The sequence below is a fragment of the Lotus japonicus genome, chromosome 1, assembly GCF_012489685.1.
Source record: "Lotus japonicus ecotype B-129 chromosome 1, LjGifu_v1.2".
Taxonomy (NCBI): Eukaryota; Viridiplantae; Streptophyta; class Magnoliopsida; order Fabales; family Fabaceae; genus Lotus; species Lotus japonicus.
In genome coordinates, this window is record NC_080041.1 from 32,722,519 (window position 1) to 32,743,658 (window position 21,140).

The 21,140-nt window shown below is 35.4% G+C and overlaps 1 protein-coding gene across 1 annotated transcript; it reads left to right on the top strand.

Moving 5' to 3' along the window:
* The first annotated feature begins 225 nt into the window (after positions 1–225).
* On the top strand, positions 226–2,698 carry LOC130734437 (bidirectional sugar transporter SWEET3-like). The gene is made up of 6 exons (XM_057586868.1): positions 226–375; positions 460–496; positions 739–961; positions 1,142–1,303; positions 2,093–2,212; positions 2,327–2,698. The coding sequence occupies exons 1-6, from the start codon at positions 339–341 to the stop codon at positions 2,555–2,557; spliced, it is 810 nt and encodes a 269-aa protein (XP_057442851.1). The 5' UTR covers positions 226–338; the 3' UTR covers positions 2,558–2,698.
* Positions 2,699–21,140: the final 18,442 nt, after the last annotated feature.

Genomic DNA, 21,140 nt, shown 5'->3' on the forward strand with positions numbered 1-21,140 from the left:
ATGTCTTGCTTGTACAATATGTTACCTTCTAAAACTGTAAAATAAATGGAATTACATATCAGCCTGAGTGTACTGTAGAGCAACTTGAGAGAAAAGTTTCTCAAGTATAATAAAAAAGCAGACATCACTCATTCACTCACTCTCTCTCTTAATTTGTTTTTCAATTTTGCATATTCTTTTTTCTTATTCTTTCTTTACCTCTATTTTGAGCCTACTCCTAGGCTTCAAGTCTTCAACAGTGCTCTTCAAGTGTTATAAATAGAGCATCCTCTCAAGTGTCATACTCAAGTGGTACACAATATTCATCCCATTTCATTAGAGAGAGTAAACATCTAAACATGGCAGAACACTTTCGTATGGTCGTTGCTGTTATTGGTACTTTTTCTTTTCATGCCACAATTTCTTAGCATTCTTTAGTATTAATGTCTTCAATAAAAAATTGACCCATGTTTATTACAGGGAATGTTGCCTCAGTGTCCCTCTATGCTGCACCAACGTATGTTACACAACCCACTATTCTAGAACTCCATACAATGCATATGTGGATAAATTGTGATAAGACCAAAACCATGATGGACAGTCGCAAAAGCTAACAAAATTGGTTTCTGTCCATCATGATTTTGGATTGTTGCTGTGATTTTTCACTCATTATCTAAATATGCCCATAGTTCCTTTCATCTTCTCCCTATGAAGTATTAACCTTTGACATGACTTAATGATTAAATTTTAATTGTGCAGGGTTACCTTCAAGAGAGTGATTAGGAAAAAAAGCACAGAGGAATTTTCATGCATTCCATACATCATAGGACTATTGAACTGTCTCCTTTTCACTTGGTATGGATTGCCTGTTGTAAGCAACAAGTGGGAAAATTTCCCTCTGGTTACAGTTAATGGAGTTGGGATTGTTTTTGAACTATCCTATGTCCTCATTTATTTCTGGTATTCTTCAGCAAAACAAAAGGCAAGTTCTTCTCTTCATGCACAAAGACAAATTAGAGGGTCTTACAAATTTTACTAGTTGTTTAATTTTGAGACAAAAAATTCAAAACCAAATAAATATTAACAATTATGTGGTTTAATAAAATTAATGTTAATATAAGTTATATGGTTGCTGAAAGTGATAAGTTTTTACTTTCAACAGGTGAAGGTAGCAACTACAGCAATACCAGTCATTCTAGTGTTCTGCGCCATTGCTTTGGTATCGGCTTTTAACTTCCCTGATCATCGTCACCGGAAGCTACTAGTTGGTAGTGTGGGCTTGGGGGTTGCAGTAGCAATGTATGCATCCCCTTTGGTTGCAATGGTGAGTCTTTTTTATCTCCCACTCTGATTTTTTGTTAACATAAAAGGAAACACAGACAGACAAAGCAAAACCAAAACAGGGGAACAGAGGAGTTTAATGATTAATGTTTCCTTACCTACCATTGAGCTGGGAAGAGATGAAGTATGAGATATTATAGGTGATATGATAAGAAAGGAGGATAAAGATAGAAACAAAAATGAATGAAAATAGTAGATAAAAAATGAAGTGTGAATATATTAAAATTCATAGTTTAATACGGTAAATCAGCAAGAGGTGTGCTAGCGACTAAATCCACTTTGTACATTATTATACATTTACATTTTAAAAAATATGGTGAGATGTGATTTGATATGTGTAAAAAATGGTGAATATTTTAGCATTTTTCGGTCTCTTAATTGAAATTTTAAGTCCACAAATTTATAAATTACAAAATTTTATTACATAAGATAAGATGAAATATTTAGAAAAAATAAGTATGAATATTCTCCTCCATTTTAAATGGGTTTAGAGAAATAATCATTTTATAATTATCAAGTCCTAAGTTAAAACTTAAAAGCGTGTAGTAGTAATTAGTAATTGATATCTCATGACTATCTTAATTGATAATCATAATTGTAAAAACTTTTTTTTTTCGCAAAAAGTACAGTAAAAAGTTTTTACCATAATGAAATTGCTAATTATTAAATTTGTGTAAAAATTCTAATTGATAGCTCAGCAATTTGTTTCCACTTTACAAGAATAAATTATAGCCTTCCATTACATAACTTTCAATTCTTTTGATTATTGCAGAAAAAAGTGATACAAACCAAGAGCGTGGAATTCATGCCACTCCCTTTATCTTTGTGTTCATTCTTAGCTAGTGTGTTGTGGCTCACATATGGACTTCTCATTCAGGATATATTCGTTGCGGTTCGTATAATTAATATTAGTATCTATTTATCTATAAATTAATTTCAACAAAAATCTTACTAGGAAAATGTTGTAGACATGCACTGATGTTTTGTTCCACCAATCATATGACAGGGACCAAGTTTAGTTGGAACTCCCTTGAGCATCCTGCAGCTGGTTCTCCACTGCAAATACTGGAAAAGGAGAGAAATGAAAGAACCAATTAACAACAAGGTGGAGCTGCACAAAGAGAACATGGAGAAATTGGACTTGGAAAAAGGGGGATTATTTGAAACGAAGGACATTGAAGAAAAGAATGTGACAATTCTTAATAATGATATCAACTCCAAAAATATGACCATGTAGTTCTATTCAGATTTCAATTTCTATGTTTATTTTTCAAATTTCCTTAACATGAAAAAAAATGTCTACCTCATTAGAGAAGCTAGCTATTGAACAAGTGGATGTATTCATGACATAAATTTAAGGCACTTCCTATTTCATGTCTTTCTTTTTGTGGGTACTGATATTTTGTTACCTAATTGATTATATGTTTTAATCAGAGATAGTTCAAAAGAAAAGAAAAAAACATATAACAGACAAAATTTCAAGGAGAGCTTTTTAACTTAACGAAGTTTGTTCTTAAATTTATATAAACTAGACTACAAACCCGAGCGTTGCGCGGCATAAGTAATGATTTGTGAATTTTTTAGAATAGAAGTGGCCTATTATAGTATAAATATTTTAATGGAATATAATATTCAGACATTAAAATTTATAAAAAGTTACCATATTTGGAAGGGAAATGAGCTTCTGATTATGAACCTACGTATCAATTACTTAATTCGCTGCCACTAATTATATAGTTAATTGATGTTTGTAGTAATACATACTTGAGAAATTAAATCACTTTTGCCGGTGCCCATATTTGAAAACATTGCTTGAATGCTATGTTGCATGGATACGGGTACGGTACCGGTACCGGGTACGGGGTACGGCATTTTATGAAAAACCAAGGTACGGGTACGCCAGTTATATATATATATATATGTGTATAAATAAATAAATATATAAATAGAAATAAAATGTTTTCTACCACAATATTATTAATTAAAAATATCAAATCTCCTAATGGTCAATACTTATATGAAAGACCAACATAAAAACTATCACAACCTAATGAAAATCATCAAAAAAATATGTAATACGTACCTAAACATATATCTTCAAACACATACCGTCATAGATATTCTTAAGATTGAAGAAACATAACATAAGATTGAGTAACATTGAAGAGACATAACATAAGATTGTTCAACATAGACAGTAACACAAATTAAAATAGCGCAAAAGAGACAATACGATTGTTCAACACAACAAAACAATTAAACGATAGATTGTTCAACAACCAACAGTACAAAATCAAAGCTCTCTCAAACAGTAATGATGTCATCATTCCCTTCTCCATCATCAGTGAACAAAAACGAGGTAGTTTTGAAAAAAAATAATTTTTTGTAAAAAAAGTATTCGGAGTACCCACGGGCGTACCCAAACGTACACGTGGCGTACCAAAAAACGTACCCCAAATTTTTTTTTTTGGGTGGACTTGGGTACGTACCTGGTACGTACCCACGGCGTACCCATGGCGTACCCGTACCGGGTACGTACCGATACGGGTACAATGCGATTTTTGGAGTACCCGTGCATCATAGCTTGAATGTATTTTCAAAATCCACTCAGTTATTTTGAATTGGTTGAGATACATACCCTCAGGCTCAAGGAATTCAGAATCATGATGAAAGTGATGATACTTTTTCTGTGTTTCAATGTGTATTTATTGACTAAAATGGACATTGGCTCAACTTAGCTTTTTGTAGTTTTAATTGTTGATCCATAGGCACATAGGTAAGATAAACATAGAAGACAATTATGCTACCAGTCATCAGTAATGATAAAGAGAAACAGGAGAGTATGCTTAAAGGAAAGAGAAACAGGTGAGTATGCTTAAAGGAAAGATAACCACAAACGTTATATTTGTGAACGACTCTGAAAAATCTCAATTCTCAACACCTAACATGTTCATGTGCAACATTGGTCTTTGTTGTCACTCAAACCGTTTGAAGGCTATAATATAACTTCAAATACCAATAAAAAGCCAAGCGGGCATTAACTTTAAGCCCCTTTTCATTCATCTTAGTTGATATTAGCAAATCAAATTGATAGAAACTGGACCAAAAAGAAGGTTAAAGATGAACAGAACAGAAAATATACTTCTCTTATTGAAGAACACTGTAACTGGTACCAATTCCTCAGCATTCGAGAGAATAGGTCACTCCCATCAAACTGATTCTATTTCCAAAATGACCCTAACTTCTAACTATGCTCCCTACTTAGAGGAAGGTCACTGAACTGCTACTAACTACCAGCTATTGTAACTTCCTAACAAATTGACAGCTGGCTCTCTAAATATTAACCAACTAATCAGCTGTTACAAACTCACAAACTAACAGCTAATACAACTCAATCCCTTAACTGCTCAGTCCATTAGCAGCCCCAAATCCAGGCCCATAAGCTGGCCTATTTTATCACAATTGATACAGAACCACTTATAATAGTTGTCAAGGCCACAAAAATATAGGCGGGACAAAAAGATGCCCTACCAAGTCATTAGCTAAAAAGCCAACATCTTAACAACCATTTCATAAAACATGTCAGTTTTCACTTGGCATAACATGAGGAAATTTGCAGCAAATTGTCCATATTAATAATCACTTCAAAACATGCAAAATACAAGTCCAAGGAAAGTGATCCAAATTATTTGTACAACATAAAAATTAGGATATGTCTCATGAAGAAAAATGATTTAATCATACAGAACTATTGCGCCATGGGTTCCTTTTCAAGTGATATGAATGTTGTCGGAGAATATGTGAATGGGAAAACCTGAGATTAACTTAAAAAGGGTTGAATAGCACTCACAGAAATGTGACATTGCTTGTGGTAGGGTTTGATATCATCACTATGCCATTCAATGCTTGTTCCTCTGCTACAGCAGATTCATAATAAAACAACATAGTATCAAACACTGGTAAAATATGCTTGTCTCTGCTAATAATAAAGTGATGGTTAAATGCTGAAAAGAACAATAAAAATGGACTTTAGAAGTAGTATGGGTGAAGGGTTGTGAAAGGAAGTGATATTCTAAGATGGGTACTCACAGGTTTAAAAGGAATGATCGGAAAGTGACATACTTGAAAAAACAGCTTTGGGGATTTTCTTTTGTGAGCCTCCATAATTGCCTATGTCAATCATCTACCTTAACAAAGAATCAAAAATGGTGTACTGGAAGGACGAATAAGGAGCTGAGTAACCTTCATTCTTAGTTCGCGAGTCCAAAACGTGATGAGGGGTGGAAACCACGGCTAATGATTGTGTTTGGTGAAGGATGTTGCGGGCGTAGGAAGAAGGGGCTTTGTCGCTGCCATCGTCGCAGACGGAGGAAGAAGGGGTTGTGTCACATCCTTCATCCATTCACGGATATTGCATGACGGGAGGGGGAAAATTAAAGTTTGCATTGTTGAAGTTGAAGAGGGTAAAATGCAGAGAAAGAAAGCGTTACAGAGGAGTAAAAAGAACTGTTAAGAAAGAAAGATAAAAGTATATAGAATGGGAAAGCGTTACAAGAGAGGGATTCCGGAGAGGATTGTAGCTAAGGTGGAGGAGAAAGAGACACGTAAGTTCTAAATCTGATCTGGCAAGTGTTAATAGTAGTCTAAAGAATGATTTGATAGCATTATAGCGCGCGCTTCAGAATTACTATATTATTACTAGACTAAGACCCGCGCAATGCACGGTGGTTAAAATTATTTTATAAGCTTAAAATGATACTTTTTGTTATTCTAAAAATACCAATGAGCAATGAAAATATGCATAGTGCCCAAGTCTTTCTTTTCCTTATTCTTACACATGGACAATTTATCATTCAGTAGCATAGATGAATCTATTAATTTTCGAGCCCAAATTCCAATATATATGCTTTCAAAAGATGTTATAAAAACTTGCTTACTTATAACTATTAGAAAACACATGCCTCCTGATTATGAATATAATGCAGTGAACTTTATGACATTAGTATATAAAAATGATGTTAAGATTCTATGAGAATAAACTTGCTTTCTCAGGAAGGAAAACCAAAATGATATACACTGGTACTTACAGTAAAAAAAGAAGAAATTACCTCTCTCATTTCAGCTGAAATCAGCATATGTTTTCCATATGATGTATTTGTGAAAATAAAGTGATAAACACTGAACAGGAAAATAAAATATCTAACCTATGAATAAGCCCCTTTAAACTGAGACTATTGTCCCTGTCACAGTCGGAAACCTTTATATGTCATATTCTGGTTGCATATAGCTTTCTCTCAAGTTACTTCAGCAATTGTCTCATTTCCTCACTTAACATTACTTAATTTGACTGAAAATGAGAAAGTGTTTGACATTGGTAAGAGCAGCAAGAAAGGAAGTAAACAGGATCCATATTGCTAATTTAACTATTGCAAATACAAAGGGTTCTACAGCACAATGAGTCCTTACTCCTTAACTTGCAAAAATTGTCGATTCAAATGTAAAAAGTTAGTACCACTCATTAAGATTCACTAAACTTCTCATACCAACTGAATGATAGAATAATTAATCAGATCCTAAATGCATGGCAAAAGAGAATTTTATGATTGTACTTACCAATGGCTTATAATAAGTTCATGATGACCAAAGTAGTAGGAAAGAATATGAGATTTGGTAAGCCTATGAAGACAAAGATTGGTGGAATGAGGAGTAGGCTTTACTTTGAGTAAAGAATTGCTCCCACAATGGCTTAATTACCGTCCATAGCTGGTCTAGTGAGCACAATAGCTACTGGCTTCAATATGTCTTCTTTGGTGAGGAGGAACAATGTTAGTGAGTCATATATTGTGGCAGCACTGCAGGAAGCAGAAAAACAACAACTTATTTTCAGGTTATAGAATATGAAAATGCCCAAATAAAACAATAAGCTGGTCTTCTATAAAGAAAGAATTGCAATAAATTAAGTATAATAAGTTTGGTTGCGGGAAGGATTGGGTGATTCAATTAAAGGGGATCTGGCAAATCAATCGCCCACTTACATTCCTTTTCTAAAATTTGCACTTTTCTGTTTAACCCATTTTTTTCTTCTTGCTCAATCATAAGACAATCCTTCAAATCCTGAATCTCAACATTATCTGTCAATCAATCATAAGAAAAGCAGACAAATCTTCAGGCCTCTCCACCCAAATACATAACATATTTACAGGTAATCAATATGCCTCACATTTTGCTTAATAAGTGCATGTATTTGTTGCAAATTTGGCATTGCAGTTTGAAACCATTGGCTGAGTAAGCAGGGGCGGATCCACCGCCTGGCTTGCCTGGGCGCTTGCCCGAGCTCCATGGCAAAAAAAAAAATTTGATTTGGACTGGGGTCCTTTTTGGGAAAAAAAAATAAGGGCAGCCTAGGCAAAAACTCTACCGTGAGCTACTCTGCTACTGTTCAGCCTCTGTATAACACACTGTGATCGTGTTGAAGGGGGAGAAGAGATAATGTGTCGCACAAAATGGAGAAGGAGATGGAGGGTAGAAGAGTTTGGAAGAAAAAATCAATCTGTAGCATCTTGAATCTATTTCTCTCATTTTTGAGTAATGCGGCGGCTGCAAGAGATGGTGTGTACTGTGTATCCTTCTCTCTCTTTTTTTTAGGTTTTAGGTATATATTGGGCTGGGCTAAAGAGCTTATCTATATGTGTAAACTAACATTACATCAGCGTTATATTATTTTTTAAAGTATACTACTGTTACTGTATTTGACCCAAAAAAGAGTATACTACTGTATATAGATTTGGAAAAAAATTATATAGATATAGTTTTCTGGTGGCACCCTTTAATAATAAAAATTTGGTTGTTAAAAATGATGATTTTATGCAGTTCTTATTGTTATGTGATAAGCTGTTGTTTTCTATGCAGTTTTTATTTGTTCATTTCAAATGTTTCTACTCTAGTATTGCAATAGATGTCTGATAAGCTGCTGTTTTTTATTTATAATATTTTACTTATTTTAACCGCTATGTGGTTACCGCTATTTGCCCGCGACGCTATCCGCTAAACGCAATAGCGGATTTTGGCCTCGCCGCGATTTTCCGCAATCGCGATTTGACAACACTACTACTGTATTTGACCCAAAAAAGAGTATATATAGTTTTCTGGTGGCACCCTTTAATAATTAAAATTTGGTTGTTAAAAATGATGATTTTATGCAGTTTTTATTGTTATGTGATAAGCTGTTGTTTTTTATGCAGTTTTTATTTGTTCATTTCAAATGTTTCTGCTCTAGTATTGCAATAGATGTCTGATAAGCTGCTGTTTTTTTTTATAATATTTTACTTATTTTAACCGCTATGTGGTTACCGCTATTTGCCCGCGACGCTATCCGCTAAACGCAATAGCGGATTTTGGCCTCGCCGTGATTTTCCGCGATCGTGATTTGACAACACTGCTACTGTATTTGACCCAAAAAAGAGTATACTACTGTATATAGATTTGGAAAAAAATTATATAGATATAGTTTTCTGTTGACCAAAAAACAATATCAAAATTGAGTCCGTAAAATTTAATCAAACTTTAGAAATCTAAAACATATATTACAGTAGTCAAAAAGAGTAATTTGTTTTAATATATTACTTAATATTTATTTAAAATATATTATTTAACTACTATTAGTTCAACCACGCTGATCCAAACACACACTGTTTCAAGTTGGGTGTTTAATTAAGAATGCGACATATTTGTCACTGCAACAAGCTATTCACCCCGCAACACCGCATTGCCCGCAATTGCAATTTAAAATTCTAGGTCAGACATCAGGTGCAGTTAGTTAGGCTTAGGTTTAATTTTGCCCAGGCTCCCCGAAAATCCTGGCTCCGCCACTGTGAGTAAGAGAATCAAGAAAAACCCCTTTTCCTAGCATGCCACGGCCACAATGTCACAGGTTTTGTGGTGTCTGGTACAACATTGCAAAGCACGCAAGGGGATGGTCGAACACGCTTCAAAGCAGATTTCATCATACTGCTTCTGGAAGTTATCGATCACCTTCTAAAGCCGTTGAGTGTCTTGTAATTGGTGGGTGTGGCTCCGCCGTTGCTGCAAGGACACAGGGAGGCGGAGGCGTCCGTCAATTGCTGATCCTTGACTCTGAGGATGGAGGATGCGACGCAAGGAGACGGAGGTTCTCGATGCGTGCCTCTATTGCAGTGGATCTATGGCTGGGTTGATTTCTAGCTCTGTTCAATCCTTTAAAAGATTACAACGTGACACATCATTAAAATTGATTAAAATTGATGATGTGACACTATTGCTAGAGGTCTAAACAATGAGGTGGCGGTGTTGTGGCGGTGTTAGATTGCGCGTTTATCAATTCCTATATTATAAATAGATAAGGACCACGTTTTTTTTACCCGCGTGTTGCACGGGGAATATGTCTATTGTATTTGATATATCAATTCATCATGAATGTGATTATTCGTGTTTGTTTAAATCTTATATAATTAGAGAAAATCTTTTAAAATTCGGTTTTAAGATCTGTTTTGGAATTATGAAACACGTGTCAACAAAAGATAAGTTATCTAATTCTTTTATAATATATATTAATATATAGAGGAGGAGATGACTGATGCAGTATCTTAGATAATTATGAAAAATCTTTTAAATTTTAATGGAATATAATCTCAGCATTACATTTTTTTTTATATTGTGGATCATGAGAAAGAATAAAAGGATAAATCACGGGATTCCTGTAAATATGTAGTAAATTAGGCTTGAGACTTTTCCTAATTTAAAGAGATAATAAAATCGGTTTCAAGATTTGTTTTGGAAATAAATTTAGTAAGGAGTAATCTAGGTAAATCTTAGATAATTAGGGCAAATCTTTTACAATTCGGTTTCAAGATAAAATAAGACAACATAAGAGAATCTATCAAATGGAATGACACGTGAATTTTTTTTATGAGAATTAACTTGAGAAAGACACGTGGAATTTTTTTTAGAGTATTAATTAATTTCAGATAAAAATAAAAAACCTAAATCCTAATTAATTTACACTCTAAAAATAACTCTAAAATAAAATAAAATATTTCCTGAAATTAACATTAAATAAATAATAAGATAAATTAAGATAAATCAAGAAATAAACAACCTAAATCCTAATCAAATCTAAAATTTTAAAAGATAATAAATAAAGATAGATAAAAACTACAAAAATCTAACAAATCACAATAAAAACTCATAAAATCCTGAATTAATTAAAAATCCAAAAATTCAATAAAAATTAATTAATACTCTAAAAATAAATAATAAGATAAATTAAGATAAAATCATGAAATAAACAATCTAAATCCTAATCAAATCTAAAATTTAAAAAGGTACTAAATAAATATAGATAAAAACTATCAAAATCTAGCAAATTACAATAAAAACTCATAAAATTCTGAATTAATTAAAAATCCGAAAATTCAATAAAAATACCATAAAAATTAATTAATACTCCAAAAATAAATCAAAAATAAATTAAGATAGAATCAAGAAATAAGCGACCTAAATCCTAATCAAATCTAAAATTTAAAAATGTATTTTTTTATAAGAATTAACCTGAGAATGACATGTGGAATTTTTTTTATGAGAATGACACGTCACTAAGAATTAACGTGAGAATGACACGTCACTAAATCAGTCTGATAGAAGTTCTTCTTTCTAATATATATTGATATTGATTGATTGATATTGATAAATAGATAGATAGAGACCAAGCTTTTGTAAAGCATGACTTGGGAATATGATAATTGTTTTGAAATAAGATAGAAAGGCACTTAACAAATGAGAATATCTATTAGCATTTAGCATTGGTTTTGACACTGACGCTAATTTCATCGAGTCTGAGATAGTTTTAAAATTGAACTATTACTCGAGTATGGGAAGTGTTTATTTTTGAAGGTCATACCTTTTGTGGAAAAGGATCCATTGATTAAGTATGATCAATTTCCAATTGTAATAAATCGTGTGAACATGCAGAAAAATGTATTGCTCTTCGATGTATGATAGGTTGTATGCAGAAAGGAAAGGTGTGAAACTAGAGTAAATTACTATAGTTGGTCGATTTGTTGACAATTTTAGACAACACCAATCGTTTTTTATAGAGGGAGGAATTAGGGGTCCATGTGTCAATTGTCAATGCATCAAGTTGTTGACATCGGGAGAGATGAAAGATCATTTGTACAGGAGTTGGATTTAAACCTAGGTACAAGATTTGGACTTCATATGGAGAAGAACATCCACACATTGAGGAGCATTACTCGGATCATAGTCAAGATATGGAGTACGAGAATGAGGATCAGTTTGAAGCAATGGATCATTTGACGTATGACCCCCCAAGGCCAATTTGTGATGTTCATGTTGGTGATGAGGCAATCGACAATAGGAATCATCCAACCTCAAAGCTCAAAGGTTTTATGATATGTCTATTACTGCAAACCTACCAATCCACGAAGGGTCTAGTGAGTCTAATTTATTAATTATTGTTATCATTTTAGCAAGCAGGTCTAGCTTTCACTTACGTCAAAAAGGTATAGATTACTTTGCCCCAATTGCTGAAGCGTGTATGTCAAACAGCTACTACCAGGATAGAAGTTGGTGCATATATTGGGGTTGAATGCTCAAAAGATAGATTGTTGTGTCTCTGGGTGCACAATATATTACAAGGCATATGTCAACCTAACTCAATGCAAAATCTGCAAAGAACTGGGGTTCAAGCCTGGAAGTAAAGGATCGGGAAGATACAAAGATGTTCCTCAAAAGAGGATGTTCTATCTCCCAATAATTTCTATGCTACATAGAATCTTTGTTTTGATTGAAATTGTGGCTCATATGAGATGACATCATGAAAATAAAAGTACACATGCAAGTTCTTATGTTTATCCATTTGATGAGGAGGCTTGGAAGCTTTGATGACACATATAAGTACTTTGTGAGAAAGACGATGAATGTAAGACTAGACTTGTGTTCTGATGGATTTAGGCCTTACATTCAGGCGCTAGTACGTACTCGTGTTGCTTGTAATTGTTAACCTTACAACCTTCCCCTAAATGGTGCATGACAAAACCATACATAGTTTTGACATAATTTGCAAGTGGCTTTATTTAAAAATGAGGTATTATAATTTATTTAGTAATTACTTCTTCATAACCATTTCTAACATGAAAATAGAGCTAAAATCTAAATCTAAAAAAAAGTGCAAGAGCATAGTCGTGCTGAGGTTTGAACAATTGTGGTGCTTGACAAGAGCACGATTGTGGTGAATATTGGCACGATTCTGAATAAATTCATAAAAGAGCACGTTCATCACATGAACAAAGAACGAATCAAAGGTGTCACAAAGCACAACCACGATACCTTAGTCTTTACAGTCGTGTCATGTAACATTCCATCTTTGCACCTAGTTAGATTCCATGCACTAGCTTTGGTTTTGTGGCTAGGAATTCTCGTGGTGAAGTGCTCGCGGCTGCTTGCACTCCTTGTGGCTCGACTTTGTCCCCTACTCCTTGGTCGCTTGGAATGGCTCGTGATCTTGGTTTTCGGCGAGTTATTTTTTAGACGGATTGCATGGTGTTATTTGATGCTTGGATTCGTGGAGGTGGCTGCTCTATTTTGCATGCTTTGATTTCGGATTGTCGTTTATTGCTTTCTAGTTTTGATGTTATTTTCCTTTGTGTTTGTCCGGCGAACTGGCAATTCTGTTGCTGATGCCTTAGCTAAACTTTCATTTTCTTTGGGTGATGTTGCTTGGATTGAGGAGGTTCCTCAAGAACTTATTGGTTTAGTCCAATCTGATGTAAGGACTTCTATGTCGGTTGTTTCTTCTTAATTGAATGAACTAATTTTCAAAAAAAAAAAAGATTCCATGCATATCTTATGCATGTTAAGGCGATTAATTGGAGTTAGACGTCAACTAAATGTTCCATGTCTTGATTAAAATAATAAATTCAATATACATTTTAAAATTAAATGTTGTTTACTCAAAATTGAGCATTTATGTTTAGAAAAACATTGAAAAATATGCTCATCAACCACCTGCGAAACATGTCGACCACCCTCGTCAATCTTGTTAAGTTCAAATGCATCATATCGTTTTAAAATCTAATTTTGATCAATAACAATTTTTATATAGAAGCACTTTAATTTCAACTAAGCTTATCAACTAATTTGAATTTCATAATATATTCAATTTGAACAAAGTACTTCAACGTCAAACCATTTAAAAAAGAAAAAGATTCAGAATTCGCAAAGACCGTCTGGCACACATACAACACAAGTCAAGACACATTCACTCCTAACCGTCCAATGTCAACTCATCATTCAGAAAAGTTGAAGACAAATTTCAAGGCGCCAAAGACAAAGTCAGAATGCAACCAATTGTTAAGGATTCAAAAGAGATCACGTGAAGACTATCTCTTTCCTTAAAGCTCGCTGACCGAAAAGGAAAAAGGACAACATGTCAACATTATATTTCCCAATTGTCTCATGTCTGAAAAGTAGCCAAAGTCTATTGTCACCTACTAGCTGACAAACATCACCTTTTAAGCTAAAGGATAGACTTGAACATATGCATGCATTTAATGCATCTACCAACCGAAGCATTTGAATCAATAGCCATATCTTATCACACAACGGCTAGAACAACGGCCAAATTTATCTCACAACGGCTACAACAATTGCAAGCAAGTATTTAAGGCAGATCTGAAGAAAGAAGAACAGAGAGTCAAACGAAAAAAAAGAACAAGAACATCAAAGCATTCATTTCTTCATTCTTCTAAGCATTCAAAGTCCTTCAAGCTCAAAGCAGAAATTTCTTAAGTGTCAAATACTTAACCACCAAATCTGTTGAAAGAGAGAAAGAACCTAGAACCTTAAAGAATCAAACCTCTTCATTTATTTCTCTATAGATTCAGAACTCTTGAGTGATTCAAAGTCAAATCTGAACCAAAAAACTTAGAGTTCCAGTGCTATAAATTCTCTACCATAACTCTTGTAAGAAGAGAATCTCTGTAGAACCAAACGATCTTTGTAAAGATTGTAGGAGAAGTTATGGACAATACTTGTAGGAGAAGTCCTGTAGAATACTTGAAGGAGAAGTCCTAGATGTGAGACCCAAAATTTGAGTTATAGAATTAATTAAATAAATTACTATTCACGATTAGGTTTCGATGTATCGTGAAGGAAACTGAATGAGTGTTCAATGTTTGTAATAACTTCATGAAGGAGAAAGTTCAGGAAATGACTAAGAATAGTACTATATTCGCTATAGGTTATAGCACGAGCCTTATTCACTTCTGCCTTAGGGCGAAAGTGTTAGTTAATGGCTATTCTGCTCGTAAAGCACTGTAGGAACGAAATTCAAAAATCTTCAGAGGAATATAAGAATTTCTCTTATTCCTTTCCATAACAAGTGTTTCGACACAAACCCTGGAAGTTTTCCGAAACTAGGTTCCTGGTAGCTCAAGAACCTTAAAATAAACTGTTGATGAAGACTATTTCTATTCGGAGCTTCAAACGTAGATTCCACACGTGTGTACCGATTTCTTTCGATGTTTCTAACATTTCTTCAGAAGAAAGTTTTCTGATCCGACATCGATTGCAAAAAGTAACTTTTCGGGTTAAATCGTCTAATACAGTTATTGGATCGATTATCTAAATTTCAAGAAACCTGTTTCGAGTTCTGGAATTCTGTCGTTAGATTCTATCTTGTATTTCACAGAGGAACGCACAGGAAAAATCGGAATCGCGAAATTTTCATTTTCCCGCGTTTTCCATCTTCTATAAATAGCATGAAAACTCAAAATTTTCATCACCATCAACACCAAACCCGCGAGCTTGAGAAGAGAAGAGGGAGGGGAAGATTTTCGCCGTTTCTTACCCGATCGTCGCTCTGTTAGTTGCTATACGTTGGCATCGAGGTATGTATGCTACTTCTAACCTCTGATCGTCAACTCTGTCGTTTTTCTCTATGTCTTTCTATGCTCAAAGTTTAGAGCTTTTTGTTAAACTGTCCAAATAGCTCGATTCTTCTTTCTAAACTTCATCCCTACGATTTATACGTCACAAATACTCCGTTAATGTTCGCCGATTCTCGCCGGATCGTTGTAAGTATTCAAAACTGTCCAAATACCCATTTTTAAGTTGTGGTTCTGCTTTTTGGATCAAAAAATCTCGACTGATCTTAGAGTCAGTAGGATTAGTCGTCATAAACGTCGTTAGCAACAATCTCATCCAATTTATTTTAAAAAAATTTGACTTTGAATTTCTGAGCTAAAAACCTTAACCAAACTGTCCCTATTTCAGTTTTCGACCCGATAATTCTTTGAGATCTAATTTACCCTAGTTATGACTAATGATAACCTAGTAAACAAGTTTGATCGAAGAAAAAGTGTCGGAACACATTTTCATGTGTCATGGCCACCCTAAGGGGGGAGGAGAAATTTCTCTTTTGCGAAAACTTGTCTTATCGTGTTAGGTTATCGTACTATGGAGCTTATAATGCTTTGTATAACGTTAGTAATTATCGTTTGATTAGTTCTGACTTGAATTGATTGAATTCTGTTATGTTTTGCTCAAAGGTTCGTCTGAGGAACTCTTTGAAGTTGTGAGTGAAGCGAGTGGGGAACTCTTGCTGTGTGATGCTGGAAAACCTCGAGGTGAGGGCAACTGACCTTGCTAGCTAATGTCTTAGGCGTCGATCAATTCGACTTGATTTATTGTTTATGCTTTACTTGATTAAGTTGAACTGGAAAATGATTTATGGAGGCTTCGGCCGAGTGAACTGATTGAGACGTGTGTCTCCGATTTCTGGGGCTTCGGCCGATATATGTGATATTACTTGCTTATTTCTTTGATTGATGTTGATTGATTCACATGTTAAGTTGAACTGGAAAATGATTTTTGGAGGCTTTGGTCGAGTGAACTGATTGAAACGTGTGTCTTTGATTTCTAGAGCTTCGGCCGATATATGTGATATTACTTGCTTATTGCTTTGATTGATGTTGATTGATTCACATGTTATGTGCTAAATGGTTAATCTTAGGATGTGTTGATATATGTGTCATGATTTGTTGGATTGTGCTAACTTTGTTGTGCAATTATACATATATATGTTGTATGTCTGAGTGTGGGGAAACAGGAGAGTTATGCCATACTAGCGACGAGATTTTGAGAGAATGTTTGATGGGACGAACCGAGGTTCGGGCCCTCATTGTTTTAATGGATCGAGACCTTCTCAGGGAATCATTTAGGTTGATCGGATCTTTTAAACTTTTAGAATTAGAGACAAAAAGAAATGTAAATTATTTCACAAAGAAAATTCATAATACACTAAACAACATCCGAACACTTTAATTAATGATAATGATCTCAGAAGAAAGCTTAGGACTTGGAGTTAAGTTTTGGAAAATGAGAAGTGTCGCCGAGTCCAAGTTTAGGGGAAACCCTGTGTGCGTTGACACTATGCTCAACGAGCAAGTTTGTTGTTTGGCTATCTAAAATATAAGCCGAGAAAACTATAAGTTTCCGAGTACGGAACACGTGACGACGTGACGGGGGTTGGTCGTACGTTTATTGGCTAATCATATTGCATCATTCATACATTTTCAGGTTCATACACGGTGGGATATCGGACCTCGGTGAATCCCAAAATGGTCATAAGACCCGGGTTTTCACATAAGAACACTGCGTGTGGTTCTTAGTAGCAGACGAAAATGGAAGACCTGTGGGTTACGACCGATCTGACTACATTTGTTTGGTGTAAGAGACGCTCGAACGGAAATGGTTAAACACTAGGCCAGTGTTAGGACTGACTCGTTGGTGCCCATCCTTTTTCCGGAGCATTTCTTGCAGCATGACATACATTTCATCATACATTTCTAACTTATTGACTTGATATCGTTGAATATCGTTATGTTTCTTGATAGCTGATTGAGTTGTCATTTATTGTCTATTGCTATTTCATTTGAAGTTATGATACTCATATGATATTATAAGCCTATCGAACCTAAGTATCTATCCTTGTATACTTTACTCGTTGCGTGCACTATGTGTACTATTTATCTATTTCGTGAGTTGACCCTCGCGCTTGCCTTGTTTGTCTACTTGTGTTTGGGCGGTTGTACGCCTACTGTCAGATGTCGATGGTCGATTGGTCCGAGCTGGTTCACCCTTCGGGGGGAACCCGATATGAGATGTTAGATGATTCCCCAACTGCGTGGGTGACCGATCCCGCCAGTCACCGAGCTATATACATGGGGGGGGATCATGGAGGATCGGATTGATGAGTTTGGGAGATTGACCAAGGGTTTGTTGCGACGTTACTCGGTGAGCTTCAACTTGCCACCCACTGTTCACTGTGGTCCCGGTACTGGAGTGCCGCCACCACCACCGTCCTTTGATGACGAGGATCCCTCTGAGGAGGAGCCGGCCGGTGGAGCATCGTCTAGTTCGAGCTCTCCCGCCGCCGCTGACCGTTCCGATGCCGCTTCTTTCTTTAGGCCTGCTGAGTCTGAGGATGATTCTGACCCTACTACCGTCATTCGCTCTAGGACATATGCTTCCTCCCGTGGTTATAGCGTGGTACCTTTGGTACGCGTGTCAGAGGAGGGTGTGACCGTCAGAGTGGTGGATGCAGAGACACGGGCGTCTAGGTTGGTGTCTCGGTATGAAAGGAGAGAGATTATTGATGTGGATAGTGAGCTGATTATTCTGGACTTTGGTTCTGACTCTGACTCTAACGAGGATTATGCTGAGGAGGAGGAGGAGGAGTATTGAGACGCGCTCTCTTGGGTAATTAGAGTAAGAGTATGTCGTGGCTCTGATGGTCTTTTCTTTTGGGACATGGTAGTTCCCGACTTATAGTTTTTTGTGTGATTCTCTTTCATGAGGATCATATGGAGTTGGTTGGACTTAGGAGGTCTTGTTGAGGTCACTTGAGGCTGACTTACTTTCTTTTGGAGGACTGTACTATCACACTTTGTCACAGATTATGGTTTGTACCTATTGGCCTGCGGACATCACTTTCAGACTACTTTTCCGTCACTGGAGGTCACTCGTGATGTTGACTTTTATGTTACAGCCGGAGCTGTATATATATAGTTGTATATTAGTTTCTTTTCATCGCATTGGATTGAGTCTTTATTTCGAAAAGTCGTTTTATTTAAAATAAAACGGAAAAAAAAAATATCTTCTTTTCCGCTTTATTTTGATTTTGAGTTACTAAAGTGACACGTGGAAATCGGGGTGTTACACTGGAGAATACTTGTATTGGAGAAGTCCTTAATACTTGCTAGTGAAAATCTTGATGGTGGCTAAGTACTGGACGTAGCCCATCGTTCAGGGGTGAACCAGTATAAATATGTGTGTGTTGATCGTCTGATAACTCTGCTTATATTTCCGCTGCACTAAAAGTTTACGAAAAGCTTTCAAAAACATATATTCTTTTCGAAAAACTGATTTTTAAAAGAAAACAGTTCAAGCCCCCCTTTTCTTGTGTTATTTACTTACATCTCAAATCTTCCTCTTCTATATCTCATGTGCTCTCTCTTTGTCAACCTCTCACTCGCTTGCAATCTCTGTTTTCTCTCCTAGGGACAATGTCCTATTCTTTCCAGCAATCTCTAAGTGGTTTCTAGGTTTAATTGTTAGGAAAGAGAACTGGGAAATATAGTTACCCCATCTTTTGGCTTCTCGAAAATGAGAGAAGTATAATCATGACACAAAAGTATAACTCACTAAATGGGTTTGATTTGAGAGGTTTGGGAAAGTGGAGGAAATAGGTGGATGGGAGGTTTGGGGATTCAGGGTCTAGGTAGAGGTGGGGAACTGAAAGGAAAGATGATGAGGTGGAGGTTAAAGAAGCTGCCAAAAGGTGGTGGAGCCATAGCCGTCGGGCGTAGAAGGTAGCATTAGAGTTAGAGGTTGGGCAAGATGAAAAATGAAAAGAAAAGAGTCCAAAGTTGATGAAATTTTTTTGCAATGACTAAAAATTGTGCAAAAAGTCTACGTGAACAACCTTTAGTTGATTAAGATTGGTAATATGAGTCAATGATTCAGCACAATTTAAACCATGTAAGCACGATCAGTGGTGGAGCCACGTTGAGACAGGGGAGGGCTGCAGCCCCCCCAAAGGCCACGTCTGAAATTGTATATATATGTACCTATGCATAGTTGGTCATATGATGTATGTTGTCCCAGTGGTTGTTGCTTATGCCATATGACTGCCAGGTTGCGTCTTCAATTCCTCCCCAAGCCATTTTTTCATTATATTTCATTTTGACAAACTTGCTTGTGTTTTTTCTAGGTATGTAAACTTGTTTAGTCATTCATGTACATTATTTTATTGGTACAAAGGAAAGCTAATAGTCTTTTTTTTTTGGTACAAAGAAAAGCTAATAGTCGTAGAGCATAAAATTAATATATAAATTTCTCAAAAAAACTAATAACTGAAAGAATATTTTTTTTCAATAGAAAAATTTGTAAAAAATGAAAAAAGCCAATTTCCAACATTATTAATATAACTTATAATAAATTTTGAATGAGTATATAATTTAGTTTAGTCACTAATTTTTGTGTATATATGTCTATATGAGTCCATTTCAAATAAAAAAAATTTAATTTATGTTTCATATCTTTTTTTGGCCCCCTCATGGTATTTTTTCTAGTTCCGCCACTGAGCATGATGACAGCATACAACCTATTTCAAATAATTTTTTAGAAAAAAAAAACAATGATTTTTTTTTTGAGAAAATAATTTAGATTTAACATATATTAGCTGATTTCCTAACGAGTTATTTGATTGGAATATCTTAAAATACGAACAAGTCTTGAGTTCAAATCTTGCATGAAGCAAAGATTCAACATGGACTACAAACATATATAACCCTTCAAATTATGATAAACATATATAGTCCTTAAAATCTAACGGATGAGATTAATACTTACTAATCTCTCACGTGACCCTTGCACTGCGTTGGAACCTTATTGTTTCCAACTTCCCTAACACCATGCTCCAACGCCTCTCTTCCTCTTGCAGCCACTTCTCTGCCTTGAAAATTGATGTCTAGATTAAGCATTGCATTATGATTATGTCTCCCATGAGATTAACTAACTGATATAGGTGGGGAATAATCAAGATCAAAACCTGATTTCAAGTTGAGGCGTAATCAAGTTGTTACTTGTAAATTATGTGATTTAATTTACACATACAGATCTTATGAATAACAATCTCATAATTGGTGTGGTTGCTAACGTTTCTGGAGGAGGAAGAAACAGGGGGAGATGGAAGAAACATAGGAGATCCCGTTTTCATATTGTTTGAGGAAGAAACTGGTAGCAGGCCTGTTAACCCCAGGCCCAAGCGCAACCTCTACAAACCCATCTGGATGAATGACTACTTTCCACTTCAGTAGAAGGACCTAGAAGCTCCTAGATGTTTATTTACTGTTTAATCATCTTTTGTCTTTTCTTTAAATGAAGGTACTAGATACCATTGGGCTAGGAAGTTAGCAGGCCCAAGAGCCTATCAGACCCATTATCCACTATGTAAAAGGGGAAACCCTTACGGCTGAAAGTAATGAACAATCAAATTAGTCTTTTCTTTCCTTTATTTCTTGTCTTCCTTACCGTTGCTCTCCTAGGGTAAAGTGTTGGTAGTAAGCATCCTACCAGAAACAGTGAAAGAATAGGAAATGAGGGAAAAGGGAAAGGTTCACGCCAAGGAAGAAATGTGGAGACAGGTCATGTGATCATTTTTTAATTTTAATCTCATCCGTTAGTTTTTAATAGAATTGAGG